Here is a 24,734-nt window from a genome sequence, read left to right as displayed (position 1 = left end):
TTTGTATTCCACATGTAACCTTACTATCTTATTCTTATCCCTCTGATACTTTTTTTGCTTTTCCTCATCCATTTCTTTCTTTACCTTGTTCCTTTATTTTTTTTATTTTTTATTTTGTCTGTCCACCACCATGTCTCCTTTCCCTTAACCTCTGCTTTTGTTTTTCCGCATACTTCAGTTTCTGCTTCCACAAATGTCTGTCTTAAATTGTCCCACTCTTCTCCTCCACTTCGTATTTCCGTGTTAGGCAACTTCCTTTTTATACAATCGTGGAATGCCATTCTTTTATCCACCTCCTCCAGTTCCCAAATCCTGACCTTTGGTTTCTTCTTCAATGCAATTTTAGGGATTTTTACTTCTTTTAATTCCACAATTAATAACACTGACCTGCAAATTAAAATTTTCCGATCATTGCATGAAGTTTACATAGTGATCTTTCATATTTCGGGCATGCTGATTCCGGAACTGAAGTCAGTTTACCCCTATCACATCAGGTTTTTGTGCAAATTCAAAATGAAAATTTGATAAATATGCAGCACGCGCACATGCAAGATTACTATTATCACATGTAAAGAACGCTTCTTTTTTATTATTTTCACCCATCTGAACATTCCTATCTTACACTGGTGTACTTATGAACATAATATAAAGATACGTAGTGTATTGTGTTAACAGATCTGTAGAAAAACACAGACAAATGGATCAAAATTTACCACGCATTAAGCCTCGTAACACACTGAGAATGGTAAGTCTATGGTTTCAATTTTGTAATGTCCTACCTTAGTATAAGAAACGTCTTTGCCTTGCTTTTCGTGTGTGAGGAGTAATTGGACCTTCTCTCTTTAGTAACCAGCAGTAATCTGCCAGCATGTTTTTTGTTCCATTTTCCTTGATATCTGTGTTCTATTTCCTGTAGATCCTGATGGAATATTTTTCCTTGCTCTTCACTCAGCATTCCTAGGTTTTCAGGGAAATAGTCCAGATATGAATGTAACATGTGCACTTTCAAGCTCATTTTGCAGCCTAGATCTTGGAAAGAAACAAGAAATTTATCCACCATTTGTTTGTAGTCTGAATTCTTTGTGTTTCCAAGAAAGTTTGACTACATTCCGGAATGCTGTTCATGCCGGTAGCTCTGCAGTGCACGTAACGTCTTCAAAATTAGCATCAGAAAGAAGTTTTTCTGATATCTGGACCTGTGAAAATACCCTCCTTGATTTTGGAATTAATGATGCCTGGAAATCAATGACACAGGTACTGAAAGCATTCACCTTCCTTGTTTAGGGCCTTAACTTTCATAAGCCCTAGTTTGATATGAAGCGGAGGTAACAATATTTTACTCTTATGAACAAGAGTTTCTTGTTTTATGTTTTTCGACCCTACAATCCATTGTCTACGTGGCCATTCTTTTTGAGTCCAGTAATGTAACTGTGCTTGACTTTCCCACTCAAATAGAAAGCAGGGGTGCTTTGTGTAACCTCCTTGTAAACCTAACAGAATACCTATTACTTGGACACATCACACACTTTCCACTTGTGTTCCTCGTACTTCAGTTTACACAGCAGCATTTCGAGATTTCCATATGTTTCTCGCATAATAACTGAATGAGCAATGGGAATGGATGCAAGTTTGTTTTCATTGTGAAGGACACACTTCAAACTACTCTTGGAGGCATCGATGAAAAGTCTCCAGTCAAAAGGGTCATTTTAAGATAACCTCCAGAATGTCGTTGCAGTAAACCAAGGCTCCTTCTTCAGAAAAGAAGGGTGTAAATTCTTGTTCCCGATGTCTATACCAATAGTACATCATCCTTGGTGCCAACATGTTCCTTTCACGAATTCTAGACCCAAGTAACGCGGTAGTTTCCTTTGTAAAGCCAAGATCTCGAACAAAGTCATTTAATGCACTTTAATTGAACAGTCTTGGTTCTTTTTCAATACATTCAGGGGAGAAATAACAGTCAGAGTTAGTGCCCGCCATTTCTGCATCAGATTCAGAAGAGGGACAATCCTGTAAATGTTCTGGACACTGTGGTACTGGTGTATTAGGGCCATGAGGAACGGGTAAAATTGCAGATCGAATATTGCTTGGATACACAATGTTACCTTTGTTGCTGTTGTTAAATCCCTTCACATTCACAGAAGAGAAGTAGCAGTGAGTACTGTGGACTTGGATTCTCGCCACACCATTGGAATACCGAATGGTAATGCAGTTCGCTTACCGTTCACCCATTGCCATAACTGCTCTATACAGGTTCTACAAGCCTTATGCGGTGCCCATGGCTTGTCTTGGTCTCCAAGTTTCAAGCCCAAGTAGGCACAGTAGGCCTTTCTCACGAACTCGGTTATATTGCACCGCTGTCTCATCGGTACAAAACTTCCACATACATAGCAGAATGTATCTGGATTGTTCTTGCAGCCACGTCGTGGCGTGTTGATAGATGTAAGTTCAATAAAAAGATTAACACAGTACGTCACTCACATATAGAACGCTTATGAAGACAAAAATCTCTTTTCACTAGCAAGCAAAATACAACTCAGACTGTCGCGGACAAAGCACAATGAGAGAATGACACCACTCAGCCAGAACTGTGCGCTGCCGGCTATATTGTACATAGTTGCTGGCTCTGCACTCTGAGCGTGATAATACAGGACTATGAGATGGCTGGAGGACGTCGAATTAATAAAATAATAAAATAAATTAATAAAAAAATAGGAAATCTAAATTAAAGCAACACTCTTCCTAATAATGTAAGAAGTGCAATAGTGTATGTGATGAAATAAATGTAATATAGGATTTTTGAGAAAATGTTATGTGATGGGGAAAAATTAACTTCGGATCCTGATTCAGGATGCAGAAGTCATCCTAAAAAGCAATACAGGATGGCGGCAATGAAACAATCACAGGGCAGTGTAATCTATGATCACCCTCCATACTTTCACTATTGATTATCTTCTGAGAAACAATAATGAGCATATATTCAGGCCACAAAGTAGATGTCGAGAGAAAACTACCAGTATGTGCCCTGTAGTTGAGAAATGCTGTAAGAGGGAAAAACATTTGTGTAGGAATATATGTTTTAAATAATAGAAAGGAATGAACAAGTGGCAGATCAAGTTGTTTGCAGTGTGATGGAAACATAAAAAAAGAAAACATAACAGGATAAACACAATGACATGTCAGATACAAGGTGGTTGGAAACAACATGACCCGGGTATGTGACCATTAGAGGGTTGATCATGCTGATAAATAATTTTAAAAATTATTTCGATATCTCTTGCCGTTGTCATTTTATCAGCTGCTAAATTTAGCCGGTCAGATCGCTTCACGGGTAAATTCAAGTGGGCTTTGCAAGGTGATATATCGATGGCCTAGAATGAAAACCTCGTATCTCAAAATTTTTCAGAAATTACTTTTTTGCATTTTTGGATGTAAAACCTCGTATCTCATGTTCCTGGAAAAGAAAAAAGAATACTTCAACATCGTGCTGGCCTCTATCAGGGAAAAATCAAACCTCGTATTCGGTATGGTAGCCATGTTGAGTGTGAAGGGCACGTATATTGTGAGCATTTACTGAGTTGTTTATACGAAATTCTACTGAACTTCAAGAAGAAATCAGCATCGTTTCTTGCTGGATACTTACTCAGGTAAGAATGTTTTCTCTATATTGCTCATTTTAATAACTAAAACCCATGTAACAGTCCGTTTTTTGATGATCTGAATTGCTGCTATAACATGGAAAACCTCGTATGTAGGCTACAAAGCGAAAGTGTAGTATGAAAAGCTCGTAAGTCAGAGATACGAGTGTTTCATTTATAAACTGGCCATTGATGTTATGGTCCCTTGTGATTTATTAATGAGTTACGTGGTCTTCTCATTTGTATTTGAATCGGTGAGTTGAAAAACGTACACATTCCAATATCCTTACTTTTCAGGAGAAGGGAAAATCTGTTTTGTAGCTAAAGGAGAGGTTTGATCAAAAAAGTTGCTATTAGGCTTTTGTGCATAATATATCTGCACGTTCAACTACAAAGTATGTAAATCATATTACATACGGTTTTCATGTTATACCATAGTTCATATAAAAGAATATTATGTTCACTTTTGCACTCACCAATTCATTTGAGCTCGTCAATTTGTACTGCATTAAATTACAGATTGATAATTATTTAGTTATGGATTAAGTACTGTAAATAGAGTAATTTTATGTTTTTGTCAACTGTTTAATGTAGTGGGTGGTAGTTTTTCAGATGGCAGACTCAAGGGGTTCTAGGCTTGTCAAGATGGCTCTTGAGATTCTTAAGGACCAAGGTGGTAAAAGAATAGCTGAATCAAACAATACTGGTTCTATTTGTGCAGACACAGAAATCATTGCCGATAAATCTGAAGATGATACAGGTTAGTTTTCATCCATACAGTTTCACAGGATGTATTGGTAAACAACCACTGTCCTGTTGCGAGTTTCTCTGCATAAGTAAGGGAAGTTATTGGGTTATTGCTTTTTTAATTTTTCTAATCCTAAACTGTTATTCTAGTTCAAGGATGCGACTCAGTTCAGCCCAGAAATGAGAACAGCTTTACTATCTCAGAAGCCAATGGAAGTGGTAACTACCTTGAGGAAATTCAGCCTCAAAATATAGGAGATGCTTCCTATCTCCACACTTCACAAGACAATAATCTTCAGACTGTTAGAGGAGTAGAAAGCTTTCCATTATTGGAACCTTTTAATCTTAATGACTCATCATCACTGAATAATAGTAATTTTGGTTTTAATCCAGTTAATGTATTTGAAGATATTCTGTCACTGCCAGTCATATTCAGTGATTCAGTTCTGCCAGTTAAACCAGGAAGTGAATCAATAGACCATACTGTATTGAATAATTCATTTAATTTGGTTTCTGAAGAGTTAAGTGAGAGTACCAATGGTCATTCAGTGAATAAGGCAAATAAAAATGTCGGAGAGATTTTGGGTACCGGTACTATTTTAAAAGAAGTTGATCATCATGAAGAACCAATTCATCAGTTGAGTGATGTTGAGTTGGATGACCATCGGAAATAAAATGAAAATTTACCAGACAACAGTTATGAACCCTCAAGTGAAAGCAATCTTGATGACAGTTATGATGGAGTAAACCATAGTAAGGAATTGCCTCAAAAACGAAAACGTGCCAAACGAGGAAGAGCTAACAAAAGTACATGGACAGCTACCAAAAACAAAATTAAAAGAATGAAAGGAAAAGAATATGAAGGACGGAGGAAGTCTGAGACGGGAAAAACAGCGTTTGATGTCAAAAGACCCGAAAGGAGTATTCAACCTCGCTGTTCATGTGACGGAAAACAAAAGAACAAGTTCAAATGTACACAGATCACTGACGAAAGAAGGCAACAAATATTCAGAAACTTTTGGGCATTAGATTGGAACCAAAGAAAGGTTGAAGCACATCATCTTGTAGATTTGAGGGATGTGCATCAAAGAACAGTATCTGGTACAAAATCTAGAAGGAATGCCTCTCTGTTGTATCATCTCAAACCTCAAAACAACTTACCAAAAATACGTGTATGTAAAACAATGTTCCTAAACTCCCTATCTGTAGGTGAATGGATGATAAGGAATTGGGTACTCCAGAATAAGATACAAAGACAAGGTGACCAAAATGTAATTAACGACGCACATGAACAGGACAATGAAGATGTAGAAACCGAGGATACAGGAACAACAAGAAAGGGAAAATGTATCAGTAATGAACGAAAACTATTAACTGAATTTTTCAATAATCTCCCCAAACTAGAGTCACACTATTGCCGAAAGGACACGAACAAACTTTACCTCGAACCTCATTGGCAGTCCAAAGCACAGCTTTTCAGGGAGTACCAGTTATATTGTAAAAATGAGGAGAAAGAACACTTAGTTGTATCTAGTTTTATATTCCACGAAGTGTTTGAGGCTCACAATTTCGGAATTTTCTCTCCCAAAAAAGATCAGTGCGATTTGTGTTGTGGTTACGAACAAGGAAATGTGAGTGAACCAGAGCATGTTGCCCATCTAAAAAGAAAAAATGCAGCAAGAGAAGAAAAGACTAAGGACAAAGAAGAAACAGATGAAAGGACTGCCGTTATTACCATGGATGTTCAAGCAGTTCTCCTATGCCCTTCCTTAAAAGCTTCGGCTCTATATTATAGGAGGAAATTAAAAGTTCACAACTTTACATTTTATAATTTGAAATCTTGCGAAGGTTACTGCTACCTCTGGGATGAAAGTGAGGGGGGAGTAAATGCAGACGAATTTGCTACTATAGTTACTCACTTCATTTCAAAAGAAATCAATCTGGATATAGTCAAACACGTCATCTTGTACAGCGATGGTTGTACGAGCCAAAACAGGAATTCAGTATTGGCCAATGCATTATTACTGATTTCGCACAAAACTGGGGTGACAATAATCCAAAAATATTTAGAGAAAGGCCATACTCAAATGGAATGCGATAGCATTCACAGTAATATTGAAAAAAAGATGAGGAACAGAGAAATTTACTCCCCAGCTGGGTATGTCGAGGTTTGTAAAACGGCTCGAATTAAACCCCAGCCATACAAGGTAGAACAACTTGACCACACTTTCTTCAAGAGGTATAACGACCTTAACCTTTTGTCATCAATTAGACCCGGTACAAAAAAGGGAGATCCTGTCGTAACCGACGTACGATGTATCCAGTATAAACCTGACTGCACAATACAAGTAAAACTGAACCATCAGGATCAATTTTCAGACCTCCCAAGAAGGAACAAAGGGAACAAGAAGCCTTCAGATAACAGTGTTGAACGTCCTCCATTATACAACTCGCGGTTACCCATTGATTTTGTAAAGTTTAAGCATCTTCAGGAGCTCAAATCTGTGATCCCCAAAGATATTCACTATTTCTATGACAACCTGCCACACCGTTCCAGTAGTGACATGTAGTGACAAATTCTGCTGATTGAATTATACATAGCTAAAATATATTGTATAATTGTATTATGTGGTGGAATAAACAATTTTGGAAATTTTTTGTTTCTTTTATGAAACCCACATCAATGAAAAAATATTCACGAAAATGTGCAAACATACTTCTAAACATGTTTATAATAATGTTTTGGCAGCTATTAACCACGTATCTTACACAAGACAAAAGCTAACAAACCTCGTAACTAAGAATTAAAAAGTCAATTCCACGTAACTCAGTTAGCGTGTATGTAAGAAAACCTCGTAACTAAGAACTTAAGAATGAATTCCACGTAACTCAGATAACACGCACATAAGAAAACCTCGTAAGTCATATGTGCTTGTAATTACCAAAAAAAAGTTAAAATAACCTCTTTAGAAAGCTCTGAAATACAAACTCATAATGTGAGAGCACAACAAAATGCAATATAGTATAATAACTAACCGGGAAAATGGTTTTTTGTGTCTCCTACAAAACAGAGTTTGCGTGAGTTACGAGGTATTCATTCTAGGCCATCGATATTGCTAAATCTGTACATGGGTTAAGGACTGGCTTGAGACTACCAATTGAAGTCTTGCGTTGCATTGTGAGTCCAAATCCACTGTATGCATGCTATATGGCTGCTAACAAACATTCCGCGAATGACCAATAGTTTAGTAGCTACCGATGCCGAGAAATCAGCATCAAAGACAAATACACAGTGAGTTTCAGCCGATGTCACTGTAGTGTACATGCTATTGCACCATCATGTCAGCTCCGAGGCCTGTGTACAAATCCCTCCCATGGCGAAGTTTTTCCTTCGATTGGTGCTGTCAAGCCGCCTTAAGCCACGTGTAGATTTAGCAACATCGCCTCGCAAAGCCCGTTTGAATTCGCCCACGAACAATCTGACTGGCTAACTTCAGCAGCTGATAAAATGACAATGGCAGAAGAAATCAAAATTTTTTCAAATTATTCATCAGTATGACCCTACTCCCTAACACTCATATACCCGGTTCACATAGTTTCCGACTACCCTGTATAGAGAGAGATAGGAAAACATAATAAAACAAACACAATCATAGGTCATTGTGTCAAGAGGGAGCACAAAAATGCATGGAAATACAAAGGACAAGGAATTCTTCACATTTTTTATACACTGCCACCTTCATATACCATATTTCTCTGAATCCAAGACGACCCTGAATGCAAGACGATCCTCACTCTTTCCTTCAAACAAATTAAATCGGGCTTAGAAAGTGCTCTGTAAAATCATATGAATGCCTTTCTTGTACAGTACACATTTTTAGACTGTCTTCCCGCCAACGCCGAACATATGCCGTAATTTTTTTGCGGTTGCACAATTATTATTTATTTTTGTGGGTTTAATAATCATTAACTTAAAATTGGTGTCATAATATGAAAGAGAACCCATTGAAAATTTGCCAGCGATACCTGTTCCATATGTCTCTACAATACAATCCATCAGGAAAATATTCCTGCTGTCTCTAAAACTGTTACTTTTACTCAGCGCCAGGTACAATCGGCTGTCGCTATATGCACGTCTCGCTTGCCGGGTTCAGCCGAGTTCAGCGGCTAGTGGTGTATAGGCCTAATAAAGAAGGTCAACGAACAAGTATATTGTGCTGTGGTATGGCCATTCCACCGTTTTTTGTGCGCGTACCTCACTATTTATGAACTCGACTTCTTTAAAGTGCCCTTGTGCGGGTCACTGAATGCATTTTTTTTTTTTACAGTATGCATATTTTAAGCTATCTTTACCTTCACACTAATGCTGCATATTGGCTTTAGTTAGGCCTATGCTGTATTTTTTTTGCGACTGCACAATTATTCTTCATTTCTGAGTGTCTTTTATTTTTTATTTGATTGATAAATAGGGTTCCAGAGAGCAAGAGCTCTGTCAAGAGGAACAATACATAGATAATCACAACAATGGCGGATTAACGCATAAGGTCTAAAAGTGAAAGAGTAATAATAGTGGTTTTACATATACTTTTAAGTATCACTGTTGTGTGTGTCCTCCGCGCCTACAATCTCCGCAGCCCGCCCGACACATGGATGTTTCCAGAGACCACGAGGCAGACTGCAGTGCGCTGATGTGATCGTCTGTGACGTCAGCCAGCGCTATAAAAGGAGCAATGTTTCTCGCCTCTCCAGGACTCCTACAGTGTCCAACGACCAGACTACACCGCAAGTCAGAATGTGTTCTGAATAGGTGGACTGATTCCTGGCCGTGAGATTTCACCTCTGGACATTGCCTCATTCATCCTGCATCCCGTAGCTACGTCGAACACCCATCCAAGCATTCTGCTACTCACTCAAGTCCCATACAGTGCTCCGACTCCAATCATAGCATTCTGCTATATATGAACATAAGCGCAAGTTCCTTGCAAGTTATACACCTCCTGTTAGCATTCTGCTAATACAAACTCTCTCTACAAGTTACAGTTGTTATCATACATGACCGTTAGTTTTTGACTATCAAGAACATTCTCTCATTTGAACAGACTGTCTAATCAAGACAAGATTGAATGTATATAGGAATCACCATTTGTACCTATGTAAATAATACTCAGGCCCTCAGCCTACTACCTTATATTAACATTAAACGTGTGCAACTCAACAAGCTTCAAGAAAAGTTTCATTCTATTTCATGTATATATTGTATAAATGTATTGAAGCAATAAACTTTTATGTTGTGCCTTGTATACCAAGTTCCTTGTATACAACAATCACAATTTACCTAATGGATAGGATTATATTAAGTGGATTATTAATAACCATTAACTTAAAATATCGACGAGAACCCATTGAAAATTTGCCGGCAACACCTATTAAAGTATCTTTACAATACGACGATCCATCATGAAAATATTCCTGCTGTCTATGAAACTTAATTTCACTAAGCGTTAGTGACAGTAGGCGCAGTATAACTCTGCCACTGAGTAGCCATGGCCTTTGTAAGAATTCGAAAGCTTGCACGTTTTGATGCCATTCTGTGGATTTGAAAATCGTTTTTGTAGAGGCTAATAGAATGTTGTTTTCTCTTCATTATTTCCTGAGATCCAATGATGTTACACAGAAGCACTGTACAACCGGTTGCCATGGTTAGCGATCTATATTGAAGTGACAGACATTGATTGTCAATGAGTTTTGCGGGTGTGTGTGTGCGCGCGCGTGCGTGTGCACACGGAGGTGAAAAGAGGCAGAGTGGTTACCATTGTAGCTGCCAGTGGTGTCCATTACTGTTAGGTCTTGAATGTAAGACGACCCTTGATTTTTCACATGAGATTCTGAGAAAAAGTCATCTTAGATTCAGAGAAATACAGTAGATAGGCTCTCTCCTCATCAATCCCAATTTTTCTACATCCGTCTCTTCTCTGCCTCCCAGTGAGCTCATTTCTGCTTCCCAGCTTCATCAAGAGTGTGGATATCAACATTCATTGAGGGTCCACCTTGACAGATCTTCAGTCAACCCTCTACTGCATACTGTTGCAATTAGGCAACAAATAACTTTTTACCTGTATAAATGGATAAATATTATAGACAGAGTTAGTTTTACGGCACACCTTCAACTGTACTGTCAATTAAACACATATCCCTGTGATGCCTTGTTTTTTTTTTTTTTACATAACATAAGACAAAACAGCCCTACAACCAAAGGTACTCCTTCCACCCCGTCAACATCCACGCATACCAACCACCGTTTCTTTTACTTGGGCCTTCCCCATCACATTACCACATCACATTTTTCACATGAGATTCTGAGAAAAAACGTCATCTTAGATTCAGAGAAATATAGATAGGCTCTCTCCTCATCAATCCCAATTTTTCTACATCCGTCTCTTCTCTGCCTTTCAGTGAGCTCATTTCTGCTTCCCAGCTTCATCAAGAGTGCGGGTATGAACATTCATTGACAGATCTTCAGTCTTAATGTGGGAATTGTAAGATAATAAGAAAGCCAGATAAATGTAGGTAAAGGGAAAAAACAGATGGTAAAAGACTAGGAACACAGAGCAAATGCAGAAAAAGAAATGAATCCCAACGGGTCAGTATAATGTAATCTAGACTGGGGATCTGTGAGGATGGCCCCTCAGTCAGCGTCAGTGCTCTTCACCCTCATGAAACACGAAGCAAATGTTAGCTTATGGGGGGGCTGAGAAGAGACAGATGTGGAGGAGTCGGGATTGATGTGGTGAGAGCCCATCTAATTGAATATGGCAGTGTATGAAGATATTGAGATTGTCCTTCTTCATTTTCTTGATTGTTCTTGTAATATCTTCCCACACTGACCTGTCATTGTGTTTATCCTATTATGTATTCCTTTTAACCCTAGCATTACCAAGGTAAAATCTGTCACTTGGATATCTAGGGGGGGGGGGGCAAAATTTACCTGCTATTATTTTCATCTCTAATGAAGTTTTTAATATACAATTCCTGTAATATTACAGTATTGAGATAAGTTAACAATGACTGCACTCACAAACAACAACAAAGAGAATAATGAAATTTGCATGGTGTATAGCAACAGTTAAGTCATAAATCATAGGAACATTATGAATGTTCTTTCATTCACTTTCACTTTCACAGTTGGTACAGATAATAGTTTTCGTACAATGAGTCTTGCAGACGTATTTGGAACATCTGCAACAAACCATTGTCACTTTGGTCATCTTGTCTTTGTCCTTCTTAGTGTGAATGGATTTCAAACACTGATGACATCTTGTGTATGATGGAGCAGAAGCAGTTGTTAAAGTAGCACTGGGTAATGACCTTCCAAGGACACTTTCTGTAGCTGAAATGATAGGTTTCTTCAAACCAAGCATGTTCTTTGCCCTGTCTTCTGCAAGTGGTCTTAAAAGCTGTTGCCCCAACTCTAACATATACAGCCTCCTGAGATTCAGTTTCTTCTTATTCCAGTCAGGGTTATTTTTTATGAATATGGTGCAGGCATTTATACACGCAATATCTATTAGGGTGAAGAACACAGAAAGTGGCCATCTTCTCGTACCTCGTTTTACAGAGTGATGTCTTGCCATTTGCTCAACACTATCTACACTTCCTTTTGTATCGTTATAATACAAGTTGATCTCAGTTAGCTTTTTCTCACTAGAATTGTCAATTTTGTCATCAATATGCTGGGTGGAGAGGAGGAGGAGATTTCTCGTGGGCTTTTGGCGGGGGATGTATGAAACCAGGGTTACGGGTGGTCTTTGTGTTCTTGGGTCCGTGAATAAGAACTTGGAGGAATATTTCTCATGGCCCTGGGTTTTCTTCAGCTCCTCTGGTATGTGACGACGATTGCTCTTCAATGTCCCTACTAAGGTGAGCTTTGCTTCTTCAAATAACTCTTCTGCCAATTCAACTGATGTGTAATAACGATCTCATAAGTGCTAACATTCAAAGTGCAAATGCGTGAATCCGACCATTTGACATTATTAAGATATTTCGTCAGATAGGAAAATCTGTTACATGCACGTCTAAGGGGGGAGGGGGGGGGGGCAAAAATTGCCCCCTCAACAAAAGTATATTATAGGAACTTTAAAAAAAACACACATTGGAATAATGACTATGTGACATCTTAGTAGACATCTTATGTGACAACTATTTAAAATATTGCTTTTCTTGCTTACAAATTGTGCATTTTATTCCTAAAATGAGATAACGTGGGCAATTTTTGTCCCCCCGTTGGTAGTTCTAGGGTTAATATTCCTGTATATGACTTTTAAGTATATATTTTTTAGATCTGGAGATCTAGAGAAAGACGTGTAGTAGCAAGAGGTCCAAGGTTAAAAAACATTTTTTTAAATGCATGGTACAACCATGACGAATATAAGAACAAGTGTGAGGACTCCTCGAGTTCAAGCGAGCCCCGCCAGGCAGTGCTATGTGGGCAAGCTCCACAGTACCGATCAGATGGTCTTAGGAATGATGCCAGAGGAAATGTATTACTCCATAACTGATAAGTATGTACACCACCTTTTAAAAAACAATGAGAGATTATGATTAAAATACCACGGCAGGGTACAATGGAAAACATTATCCATGGAAATATGCGTTACGGCCTTCATCACATGTTGCGGGAAGCACAGGTTCAGGTTACTGGAGTGTACATATAAATATAAATAGCACCTAACTCCCAGCATATTAAAACAAACACCTACAAACTATTTAAGGGTAATACTCTACTCACCAACTCAATTTGTCAGTTAATGGACTTTCGAAAGCTTGCATGAAGATTTGGCGGATATTCGAGATAATAAATCTTATAGATGTTGATTCCCATAGGGAATCTGAAATATTTGTTCCGAATGAGTAAATTTATAATACCAATATAAATGGTCCGTTATTGGACATTATAAATTTTCCGGCCAACTCATTCCTGGTTGCCAGCGTTTCGCCCTTGTGTGCTAGGCTGGGCTCATCAGTTGGTACCTAGCACACCTACCAAGACGCTGGCTAGTGCATACCATGGAGGCCACTGCATAGGCTAATTGTAGCCACCGGCAGTGCCAATGCACTATGAGAGACTTTGTCTCATTATCAAAAATTGATGCCTGCTTGGCCATCAGATAATATAGATGTTGATTCCCATAGGTGGCTACAATTAGCCTATGCAGTGGCCTCCATGGTATGCACTAGCCAGCGTCTTGGTAGGTGTGCTAGGTACCAACTGATGAGCCCAGCCTAGCACACGAGGGCGAAACGCTGGCAACCAGGAATGAGTTGGCCGGAAAATTTATAATGTCCAATAATGGACCATTTATATTGGTATTATAGTAAATCTTGCCGGATTTCCTTCGTTATGAAGAAAAATCGGCATTTCAGATCACGATAAAGAAATCTGGGGATTATATCCATAACATATTGAAGATAACATCCAGCTTCTGAGGGATCAAGTGAAATTTTTTCTATGGAATCGATACAATCAAAAAATATTTCACACCACATCGATTTTGAGTTCAGTTTTCCATTAATTACCTTCTTAGCCTGGAAAATTATGTCTCATACACTTTTCGAAGGACGTGTTGAAAACATTTCATTGTTGTTTGAACCATAGACTTGTATTTCGGTGAGAAATGAAAATTTACTTTGATTATTCTCACGTAGAGAATGGGCACAGGGCGAACACTTATTAAATTTAGAAGAGTGTTTAACAACGTACACTGCCAAATGGTACACTAAACACTTCTCATTAGAAGAGTTTCGAACTGCGCTATCAAATTCAGTCAGAAAGATGAGAGAATGAGAAAAATCCTTGGTTCAAAATTATGACCTAAAATCTCTGAAAATATGCACGAATTTTTACCCTAGGAATACCAAAATATAACATGAAACCAAAGCATGATGAATTTAAAAATAATTCACAATTTTGCTGAGTTGAGACTGGATCTAGTTGGAATTAAATTTCGATTAGCATATTTTAGGTACCTTTTGAACAATAATATTTTCTTTTCGGCATCAGAAAGTACACTAGAATGAACCAAATGTTGATCAACATTAGACTGTCGTTTTAATTCCCCATTCGCCGCTGCACTCTCGTCTTCAATCTTCTGTCTTCTTTGCTGATGGTGTCTAGGTTCTTGTTGGGAGTTTCACGGGACTTAATCTCACTTGAAAGATATTTTGGCAAATTAAGGAAAGTATGAGGTATTGCTCCTGGACATAATTTCTATCTCAGACATGAGAGATATTCACGTTTTTACCATTCGCTATAAAATTATCTGATTTTACTATCAAATCATCAGAGAAATAAATATGACAAATTCTGCTATTACACGTTAACTCAGTATCCTTCCATGGAATAACTGGCCCATTTTTCAAATTGATTTCTATCCGGTGTGGAAAAAAATCTCATATCATCAACTACTGTACCATAACCTGACTTACAGCCAGGCAAGAAACAGTATGGCATGCTGAACTATTAAATTAATCAAGCCACATACGATACATGCTTGAAGTATACAGCACACAATGAACTGAGTTTAGGAACTGAAAGCAAAGAAAATTGAACTTACTCACTGAAATATCTTTCACAGTAACGTCTCCCACACTTTTCTATACCCAGCTTGCCGGAATTACTGGAGCACATGTTGGATATAATCGCTTGCAGTGCTTGCACTGGCGGGACCACAAACTACCATGCTATAATGGCTGAGTCCTCACACTGTCTTACATTTGTCATGGTACAACACTACTCTGTCTTGCAGTTTCATCATTAATTTTAATGTTGTGAAACTTGTGGTGATGTTTGCAGTTTTGAAACCAATTTTACTAATATATATTTCTCCAGCTGCTTCACCTTTCAAATGTTCAAATAGAATTTTAGTTTTGCTCATAATTTTTTATGATTTTTTTTTTTTTACAGGACTGAACAGAAGGCATTTCAGAGTACAGGAGATAGCTACAATGGTGCTGTACGTGATGGCTACAGGTGGGCACAGACAATATCGGATATCGATGTCCAGGTATGTATGATTAGACTAATACATTAAATAGGTATCCATTACACTTTTGTTAGACTGTACTCTAACTTACATTAACATCATTGCCATCAGCCTTTGTAAGAACTGTATAGTAACTGGCATTATATTGGTTTTCTGGTAAGGCATATGACTTAATTATTTGGGCTAGGGATTGGAGTTGCCCCAGATCACACATAAATACTTACATGCATGCATACTGTATTTAGACATGAGATTTTCTCATCCTTAATTTTATAATGGAAGTTTGAGGAAAAATATGATTAATTTTCCTGTCATACAGCAGTTACGAAAAAGTTTTATCTCATCAGTTTTTTTGTGTGTGTGTGTGTGTGTGTGTGCAAAATATGCAGTTGTGAAAACATTAAGGGCACGGCTAGATGGACTAAGCTTAACATTCATCCATTGATTAACGCAAGAAATGTGCACAGAGTGGTGTACAATATCATGTGGCTAGTTGCTACAGAAATTCTTGCACAGTATCAAAATATAAAGCTGTCCTCAAGGTCATAGCACAGATGAATGGATCATGGTGTATAATCTTTCGATACACGTTCATTAAGTGATAAAAATCATTGTTATCCGTATTGAAGATACTGAATGTAGGATGCTAAAAGGTTTGTTTTGTCACCTATTCAATACATATAAATTTTATAATTGAGGAATTTATTATTGATTCCACTTGAGACATGTTTGGCCCTTCATTGAGGGCATCATCAGTCAAATTATCTCCTCAAGGCAAAAATCAGGTACCTGGTTAGTAGTTGACGTGCACAAATTAATACATATTATTAATACACATTACAAAAATTAAGTATGAGAAACAGTTGTACAATAGTGATGGTTGAACATACAGGTTTATAGAATAAGAAGTCAGCACCAATGCGTAAAATTAAAATAGTAGAGTTCGGCAGTGGTGTTCTGGAGAACAGTTGACGCAATCATAGGAAAATATAAAGTTTTAAAAATATTTATAACAATCAAGGGAGGAAGGGTGTAGTGCTCGGCGTCAATGTTTGTAACCAAAAATTGTCAATGGATGGTAACTATACAGTATTTACATTGTCCAATTGAACAGTTGGAATAAGGTTTTAAAAATATTTACATTATAACAATCTGTTCAATTGGACAATGTAAATATTGTATCGTTACCAACCATTGACATTAATTTTTGGTTACAAACATTGACGCCGAGCACTACACCCTTTCTCCCTTGATTGTTATAATGTAAATATTTTTAAAACTTTATATTTTCCTATGATTGCGTCAACTGTTCTCCAGAACACCACTGCCGAACTCTACTATTTTAATTTTACGCATTGGTGCTGACTTCTTATTCTATAAACCTAGGCCTATATGTTCAACCATCACTGTTGTACAACTGTTTCTCATACTTAATTTTTGTAATGTGTATTAATAATATGTATTAATTTGTGCATGTCAACTACTAACCAGGTACCTGATTTTTGCCTTGAGGAGATAATTTGACTGATGATGCTCTCAATGAAGGGCGAAACATGTCTCAAGTGGAATCAATAATAAATTCCTAAATTGTAAAATTTATATGTATTGAATAGGTGACAAAACAAACCTTTTAGCATTCTACACGTTCATTAAGTAATGTAGTATTTGATTGACCATCATCTGACAACCAATAATGGAACAGCTGCTTTTGGTGTAACGCTTAATTCCTTCATGATATTTCAAAACACTTCATTTCTTTGAAAATGCACAACATTCTACACTGAGGACCTGCAACAAAGGCAACTAAGTTAAAAATATATTGTGTAGCTAGTGCACCCCAAAACCTGCATCGTATATAACTACGTTATTTAACAACCTGTCTAACCGGGGTGAATGTAATAAAACATTCATCTGAAGTGTTACCATAGGAACTTTCATCGCTGGCATCTTTTCACAAATAGTTGTCCTCACTACCGTCCACTGAATTTGAAATTCCACATTTCTTAAAGCTTTTGGACACTAGATCCTTGGGAATGCGCGCTCATGCGGTCTTGATCCAGCTGCATATTAGTCCCACTTCAGGCCTCTTCACTCGTCTGGTTGGTGTTAATGCGTGATCACCATTAGACATCCATTCAGTGTGCAACTGTTTCATTGCAGTTTTGAAAGGCCGGTTCACGCACACATCAAACAGCTGTAGAATAGAAGTGAGTCCTCCGAGAATTATTGCAAGATTCGTTTTTCCTTTCTTCATTATACCTTTTACGGCGTCAGTTGTATGTCCTCAGTAACTGTCCAACACAAGCATGTTTTTGTTTTTATAACAAAGCTCCCAAGCGACGTTGCCAAACGCACTTCACCCAGTCCTCAACTAACGCACTGACCATCCAGCCAGACTCATGTGCTCTAACAATAACACCAGACGGCAAGTTCCCTTTCGTACGTGTTTTCCTTTTCAGAACCACATATGGAGGGAGTTTGGTTCCATCCGCTAATATGCACATCATTATTGTGCATTGCTGCTTTTCGTTACCACCGTTTCTGATGGTTACACGTTTAGAACCCTTCGTATCCACTGTATTTTCCAGCGGCATTTCAAAATAAACAGCATTCCCAATCTGCGACAGTAAATAAGAATTTTGCTTCCTCAGATGAATAATGTGACGCTGAAAGGCCGTTAATATTTCTTCATGCACCCTGAGAAGACGTTGTGAAATAGACGTACGTCTCCGAATGCACAATCCCTTTCTCCGATAAAAGTTTCGGATCTATCCGTGGCTTGCAGTAAAACCCTGTGTTTCGAGTTCTTTTGAGATTTCTAGTGCTTTCAATTGACACATTCACTAGAAACACCCTATCCTAACTCACGTTTTTCTATCACAAATTTGTGGAGTCGTTCTTCAATTTCCGGAAACACTGCACTCCGCCCGCGGAACTCTCTGCGATCGCCATTACTTTTTAGAAGTTTTTCCTTCTTCTTCCACCAATCACAAATACATGAATCATCAATATCGTATTTTCTGCCAACGGCACATTTTCTGTACATTTCAGCTTCGCTTACAACTTTAAGTTTTTCACGCACAGTTAATGACCGCAGACGTCGTTTTGAATCCATCACTTACTATCAAGACAGCACTTTCACAAGACAGATACGGAACTCGAATGTGAGCGAGGTAGACTTCCGTAACCAACGGTCTCGGCTCTCGCAAAGTACGATATCCCGCAAGATCAGCTATTCGCGCACCCAGCATGTCAGCAACATTTGTGAAACATATGACGATCAAGCATCCGCAGCAGCAGCTTTCATATTTACCCATATTCTTTGATTTACCATATTTCATTACTAGAGACGAGAATTATAGGCACTAAAAACAGTTAAAATAGGCAGGCATATAGGCTCTTAAATGAGCCAAAATAGGCATTTAAATAGGCACTAACGGTAAAATAGGAATGAAAATATTACTTATAATTTAATAATACACGCAATTACTATAAAAGGAATTTACAAGCAACGTTTCAATGTTTTCCGGTAACAATCTTGTTCTCCTCTCATGCATAATGTTTTTGTACTCGGAGAAAGATCTCTCAAAATCACATGAAGTGATTGCATAAAACTTCAATGAAGTCACTTCATCTGGTTTTATTTCACTGATGATGTTTCTAGAAGTACAAAACTTTAAAGTAGGAACAAGGGAATTAGCAATTTACATGGAAATATGACCGCAACTATTTTCAGTTATAATTTGGCAGTATTGCTTCGAGTTCACCGAGTGAAATATATAATAAAAAAGATGTGAAACGATACCGGAGTAACATAGAGGAGAGATCTGTCCTTTATGCTTGCCAAGAACCCACCAAGCTGGCCCTTGCAGTATTCTTACTTATATAGAAGAATGAAAACGGAGGCACTATAAATTTCAGATTTGTGAACATTTTATTTGTTTCTATTCGCTGGCGTTGGGCAGCCGTGTCAGCTGTCGTGAAGACTATTTTCTGCTGCCTGCAATAGATCCTGCATCATGTGTGCCCACAAGGTCGCCACCCTTGTTGAAAATTAAAAACAATTTGAAATTGTCGTGACATGTGCGCATAACCTTATTTATGTCACAATTTAGCAAGACTCTGGAAGGGATGCTAGAGGCTTGTTAACCTGGGAACTTACGCCCCGCAGACTCCCTTTGCTTCCCCCCAAGCACAACGGTTACTAACCGGACCTCACCAATCCAGACCAACTGTCTTTTCGCTGGCCTGGTCTTGTAAAGATAGTCTTGGCAACCTTGTAAAACACGCTGTGGCATCGTCCTAGCCGGGCTACATTGGATGTGCATCCTGTGTTCACGAAGGCTTAGCGGAAGTGTAATAGAATTCACGATTTTTTAAAGGTAGTTTTAAAAATTGCATTTCAGTTGTAAATCTCTATTTTCATAGGAAATGAATCACAGTTCAAAATACAGATTTAATTTTCATCCATTCTGTGACAAAAGACCACCGGTGTTCTACCTCTTCATTCAGTAATTATTGGTTATTTACATTTTAGCAATATAAGTTATTGAAAGTTCATGACTAATACAGTATTGCAACAAAACAACTTGCTACAATTCATAAATTAATAGTCCTATATATGCTACAATGAAATGTGATCATTGTTCTCAATCACAAAAAAAGATAAAAGGAACAAACGAACTTACCTCCTTACAGCAAGCTTGACAGACTATCCTTCCATCCGTAGGAAATTTGGGATCCCCTGTGATCCACTGCTTCAGCCAGTAGGACTTCAACGAGTTTTCTTTGGGCATTGCCGCAAACACACTTCTTCCACTTCACAATAAATCGCAGCACGTTCTGAACATAAAGCGTACGCGTACAACAGTTCGCATCGAAAGGGAGGTATAGGGCATGTGGGTTGTGCAACATAGTTCGATGTTGACTGTTTCTCGCTTATGTCTTAGGTGGTTGGAGGGGCTGAAGGCTTCAATGTCAAATTGTTCCTTGTTTCTCCTGATAGAAGTTTCTCTAGAACTATTTCTGGTGACTTCTGAGAATTCCCATTTTTGTTTTTGGGATAAACAGATATTGAGAAAGGAGAAGATAATTCTGTCGAGCACGCTAGCTACTGGAAGAAAATCGGCTTTAAAAAAATAGTCAAAAGGCATCAAATAGGCAATTATACTTCAAATAGGCACAAACCCCTGAAATAAGCATTTATAGGCACAATAAAACCAACAAAATATAGCTAAAAAGACCCTAAAACGGATTTATATCTCAAAAGCCTATGTTTCTGAACACAGGAATAAAATAGGCAAATTCCCGTCTCTATTCATTACCTTACATTTCGTGTTTACATGCCGCTGTCACCGTATTGAGAAAAAATCTATCTTGTTTTCTAGAATGCAACTAAAACACAGTAAGACCTGAATGCCCGTTTACATGTGGTATATCGAGTACGGTAACCGTATTCAAATCTATTTCAATACTCCATGTAAACGTAGTAAATATTTACGGGAATGACGGCTTGAATACGACCCACGCCCATGATTTAGAACCAATATTTTGGGGGAAAAAGTGCGGATGGTATTCGGGATTATATGGTATATTAGTCTTGGAAATGCTGATTTTCACATCCTATTTACTGCAACTGTTTTTACACTCCTGGATGTTAGGTTCCCCCTGGCATTAAATTGAATTACAGCTCCTGTATTTTCCTGGATGGCTTTTGTTTGTTTCAGAGTATACCATTCCCATGATGGCAATTGTTGACTGATTTCTCCCTCTATCTTGCAAACCTATGCTGTCTGTATAAGAAAGGTAGTAAGACAAGAAAGATGAAATAAAGAACCTGGTGCACAAAATTGGAAACAATGTTTGTCTTAGCAGGGGTGCTGTGATTGCCATATATCTCAGAAATTTCTAGTCTCTTTTGGGATAGCTACTGTTCGGTGAACCTGAATGTCTCAGTCACCATAAGGAATGCTTTCCAGTCCTTTTTTAGAGTGAGAGTTAGCATGGTCAGCTGTGAGGTAGATCAAAGAAATAAAATAATCATTTTGAGAACTGAGTGTCTCATATGGTGGTACTGGCTTTCTGAGTCCATGTTGGTGGATTTTATTCCATCTCAGTCTGGTGGTGTTTGAAGGTGCTCATGTTTACCAGCCTCACGTCGGTAGATTTACAGGTGTATAAAATAATTCTTTTGAGACATTTCTGGTATCTCGGCATCTCCTGAAAATGAAGAGAATGGTTAGTTGGACATAACACCAATAACATGATTGTTCAAATAGGGTCACTTGTTGGAAGAATGCTACACGAGTTTCATTCCTAAAATTTTGCTTTTCATGCTTCTTCTTGTAGAGCTAATGGGGAACTTTGATGTTTATGTACAGTACAAGTGTTACCACTCTTTTATATGACTCTCAATCTGTTGGACATGGGACGCTTATGGTAGTGTTACTATACTTCATACTTTATTGATGGAGCTCTGGTTTGAACAGAAATGTCCATCTAAGTGTGAAGTTTGGTTGTGAATATCTGTACATAAGCAGTATGTGGGAATGGTTTGTAGACTGCAACATTCAGACAAAATATTTAGTAAAACATTTAGGCTCTTTAAGTCTTTAGGCGTTTTTAATCGTGAAATTACCAGCGTTTCGCCCCAGTGTAGCAGTGGAATGTTACACCTTTCCAAGACTCTGGCGCTAGTGCGCCGTTGAGACACCACTGCAAGCCTCCTATGTAGGACAATGCAGTGACGGTGCACTAGGGGAAGCATGTGCCTCTACTTGAATAAATGCCTGCCTTTGGCCTATATCAAAATATTGAAAATATTGAGTACTTGGCCCGAAGGCTGATGGATCCTCAACAAATCCACTATCAGCTGTCATAGGTAGCCTAGGAATCACTGAAGAGTTCATAATTCCAATGTAATTGATCTGTTATTGGGAATTGCCCGAATTGGTACACTGGGATGAAACGCTGGCAACCAAGAATGAGTTAGCTAGAAAATTTATTATGTCTAGTAAAGGACAAATTATATTGGAATTATGATTTACTTATTCAGGACACATATTTCAAGGAATCAAAATCTGTATTACTGAAGAGTTCATCATACATTCCCTGTTCTAGATTCTCTCTTGGTAGTGTAGTGTACTAATGCCCTCCACTTCATTCTCGAGCCAGAAGATGTTGTTACCTATCAGTAGGGACCTGAAAAAATTGCATTTGCGATAAACGCGAATTTTTGAATCTTGTACTGAATCCAAGCCTACGGTAATTCTAATGTAGAATAAAATAATTTTTATGCATAAATAGAAGTGCGACAAAATGCGAATTATGACACAAAATGCTAAATTAGTACGAATATGCGATTGGTGCAAACTCTGCAAAAATATGCTATTTTACTGGTGAAAACAACATATTTTGGCAAAATCGTCAGAAATACTCAAAATATGATGCATAAATCTTTCGACCGTTCTGATTGGTGAAGAAAAGTAGCCGATCGATTGCTGCTTGCTGGCTTAATATTTACAATGGGAATAAGATCTGTATCGATTATTATCGAAATGTAAATCGAGTGTCATGGAAATACCGAAATAGACGCAGCGTTGTTTTCCTCTTGTTCAAAATTGAAACTAGTGAAAAGTAGAAAGTCGAGCGATCATTTAGGTTATGGGGTGCACGACAAAAACTGCGCACGAAATGGCTCAACAATATGCAAAGAATGGTTTATATGCCACTGATTCAGCGACAGTGTTTTGCAAGTATTGAAATTGCCGAGTTGGGTTGGAAAAAAAAGATAACATTGTGAAACATAATCTGAAAAACACGTGGAGAAGCGACGCGGTAACAAAAGTTCAACCCCTGCTGCTAGTACGTCTCAAAGAAAGTAATCTTCTTTACTTACACAGTTAGATAGTTGTAAACGACAAAAAATTTCCAGAGATAACTTCTCGAAATGCACAGTTGAAGTATTTGCCAAAGCAAATATACCTCTGGAAAAGCTGGAAAGCAAAGAGCTAAGAGCCTGGATTACTGAGTTTTCAAATGAAGAGCTGCCATGTGTGAGAACTCTATGTGAAGCATATTTACCGGGTAAGTTTCGATTTCATTGATCAGGTGCGGTTTAGGTATTACGATATCGAAACCACACGCAAAATTGAAGGATTTCGAATTTGAGTGCGATTTCAATATCAAACTATCTTACCCGTACCCAATTGATCCAGTAATTTTAAATTATTTTGTTATAATTTGAGGTCTTTCTTCCTTTCTAAAAGTTGCATCTGACCACCAGAAAAGAACAGCAGAGGCTCTAGTGGGGAAGAACATCAATATACTCTGTGATGAAACTACAGATATAATGGGCCATTGTGTTTTCATCATCATCCCAGCCGGATCGAAAAGAGAGCTGCACATCGTTTCTGTGAACTATCTTGATGCAGGAAATGCTACAAACTGCTCTCGTGCTGTTCTTGAAGCTCTGCGCAGTTAGTGTACCGTATGATGCAGTTAAAGTGTTTGTTAGTGACAGTGCTCCGTACATGAACCGCTGTTATGAAACATTAAGTGTGGTCATAGAGGATCATTTAATGCATGCACAGTGCTGGGCACATAAGATCAGCTTGGTTGGCAATAGTTGGGTTGCAGTGATCACAGATTTAAATCATGTGTTTGCGATGGTAAAGTCTGAATTTTTGAGCACAAGAAAGCGAAAATATAATTATTTACAATTCTTAACATCAAAGTATGGTGCTTCAGACGAAGCAGAGCTTTTTCCTGCACCTGTCATAACCCGATGGGATAGCTGGTTTCAGGCTGTCTTCTATTTGAGTGCTTACATTACTGATGTTGTTACATTTTTCAAGATGTCCGACATGAAAAACATCAACAACTATCGTATTAAGTACCTGACTGATCTGAGTGACCGAGAAGTGAATAGGCTTCACTCCCACATGGTTTTTGTCACAGATCATGCAGATGGATTGGTTGACCTCCTTACTGAACTTGAAGGCTGTCCGTATCCTATCTCTCATCTCCTTTACCCCAAACTGCATAACCATGACGCCAGTTTTACCTTAATTTGTGAGGGGAATTTTTCTGCGGCAACTAATGTTACTTTGATTAAGCTCACTCCTCTACAGCAGGCTACGTGTTGACACACATTTGTCAAAGCTGCTCATTCTTCACAGTGCAAGCTAGCCACATTGAAAGCTAAAGACCCCAACCATAATCATTTTGTGTCAATTTCTCAAGCTTTGTATCCAAAAAATATAATTTTGAATAGCACTGATAAATTAGATGAGCTTGAGAAATTGTATGG

General features: G+C 38.1%; 1 protein-coding gene across 1 annotated transcript in view; it reads left to right on the top strand.

Moving 5' to 3' along the window:
- LOC136875483 (nudC domain-containing protein 3) overlaps positions 1 to 24,734 on the top strand; it is a 56,182-nt gene that overhangs the window by 10,783 nt on the left and 20,665 nt on the right. Inside the window, exon 4 of the mRNA XM_067149028.2 lies at positions 15,346 to 15,445. Coding sequence (XP_067005129.1) covers positions 15,346 to 15,445 — 100 coding nt within the window. The remainder of the gene's footprint in view (positions 1 to 15,345; positions 15,446 to 24,734) is intronic.

This window comes from Anabrus simplex, chromosome 6 (assembly GCF_040414725.1).
Source record: "Anabrus simplex isolate iqAnaSimp1 chromosome 6, ASM4041472v1, whole genome shotgun sequence".
NCBI classification, from domain to species: Eukaryota; Metazoa; Arthropoda; class Insecta; order Orthoptera; family Tettigoniidae; genus Anabrus; species Anabrus simplex.
The sequence above is the reverse complement of the archived record's forward strand: the minus strand, read 5'-3'. Positions and strand labels throughout refer to the sequence as shown.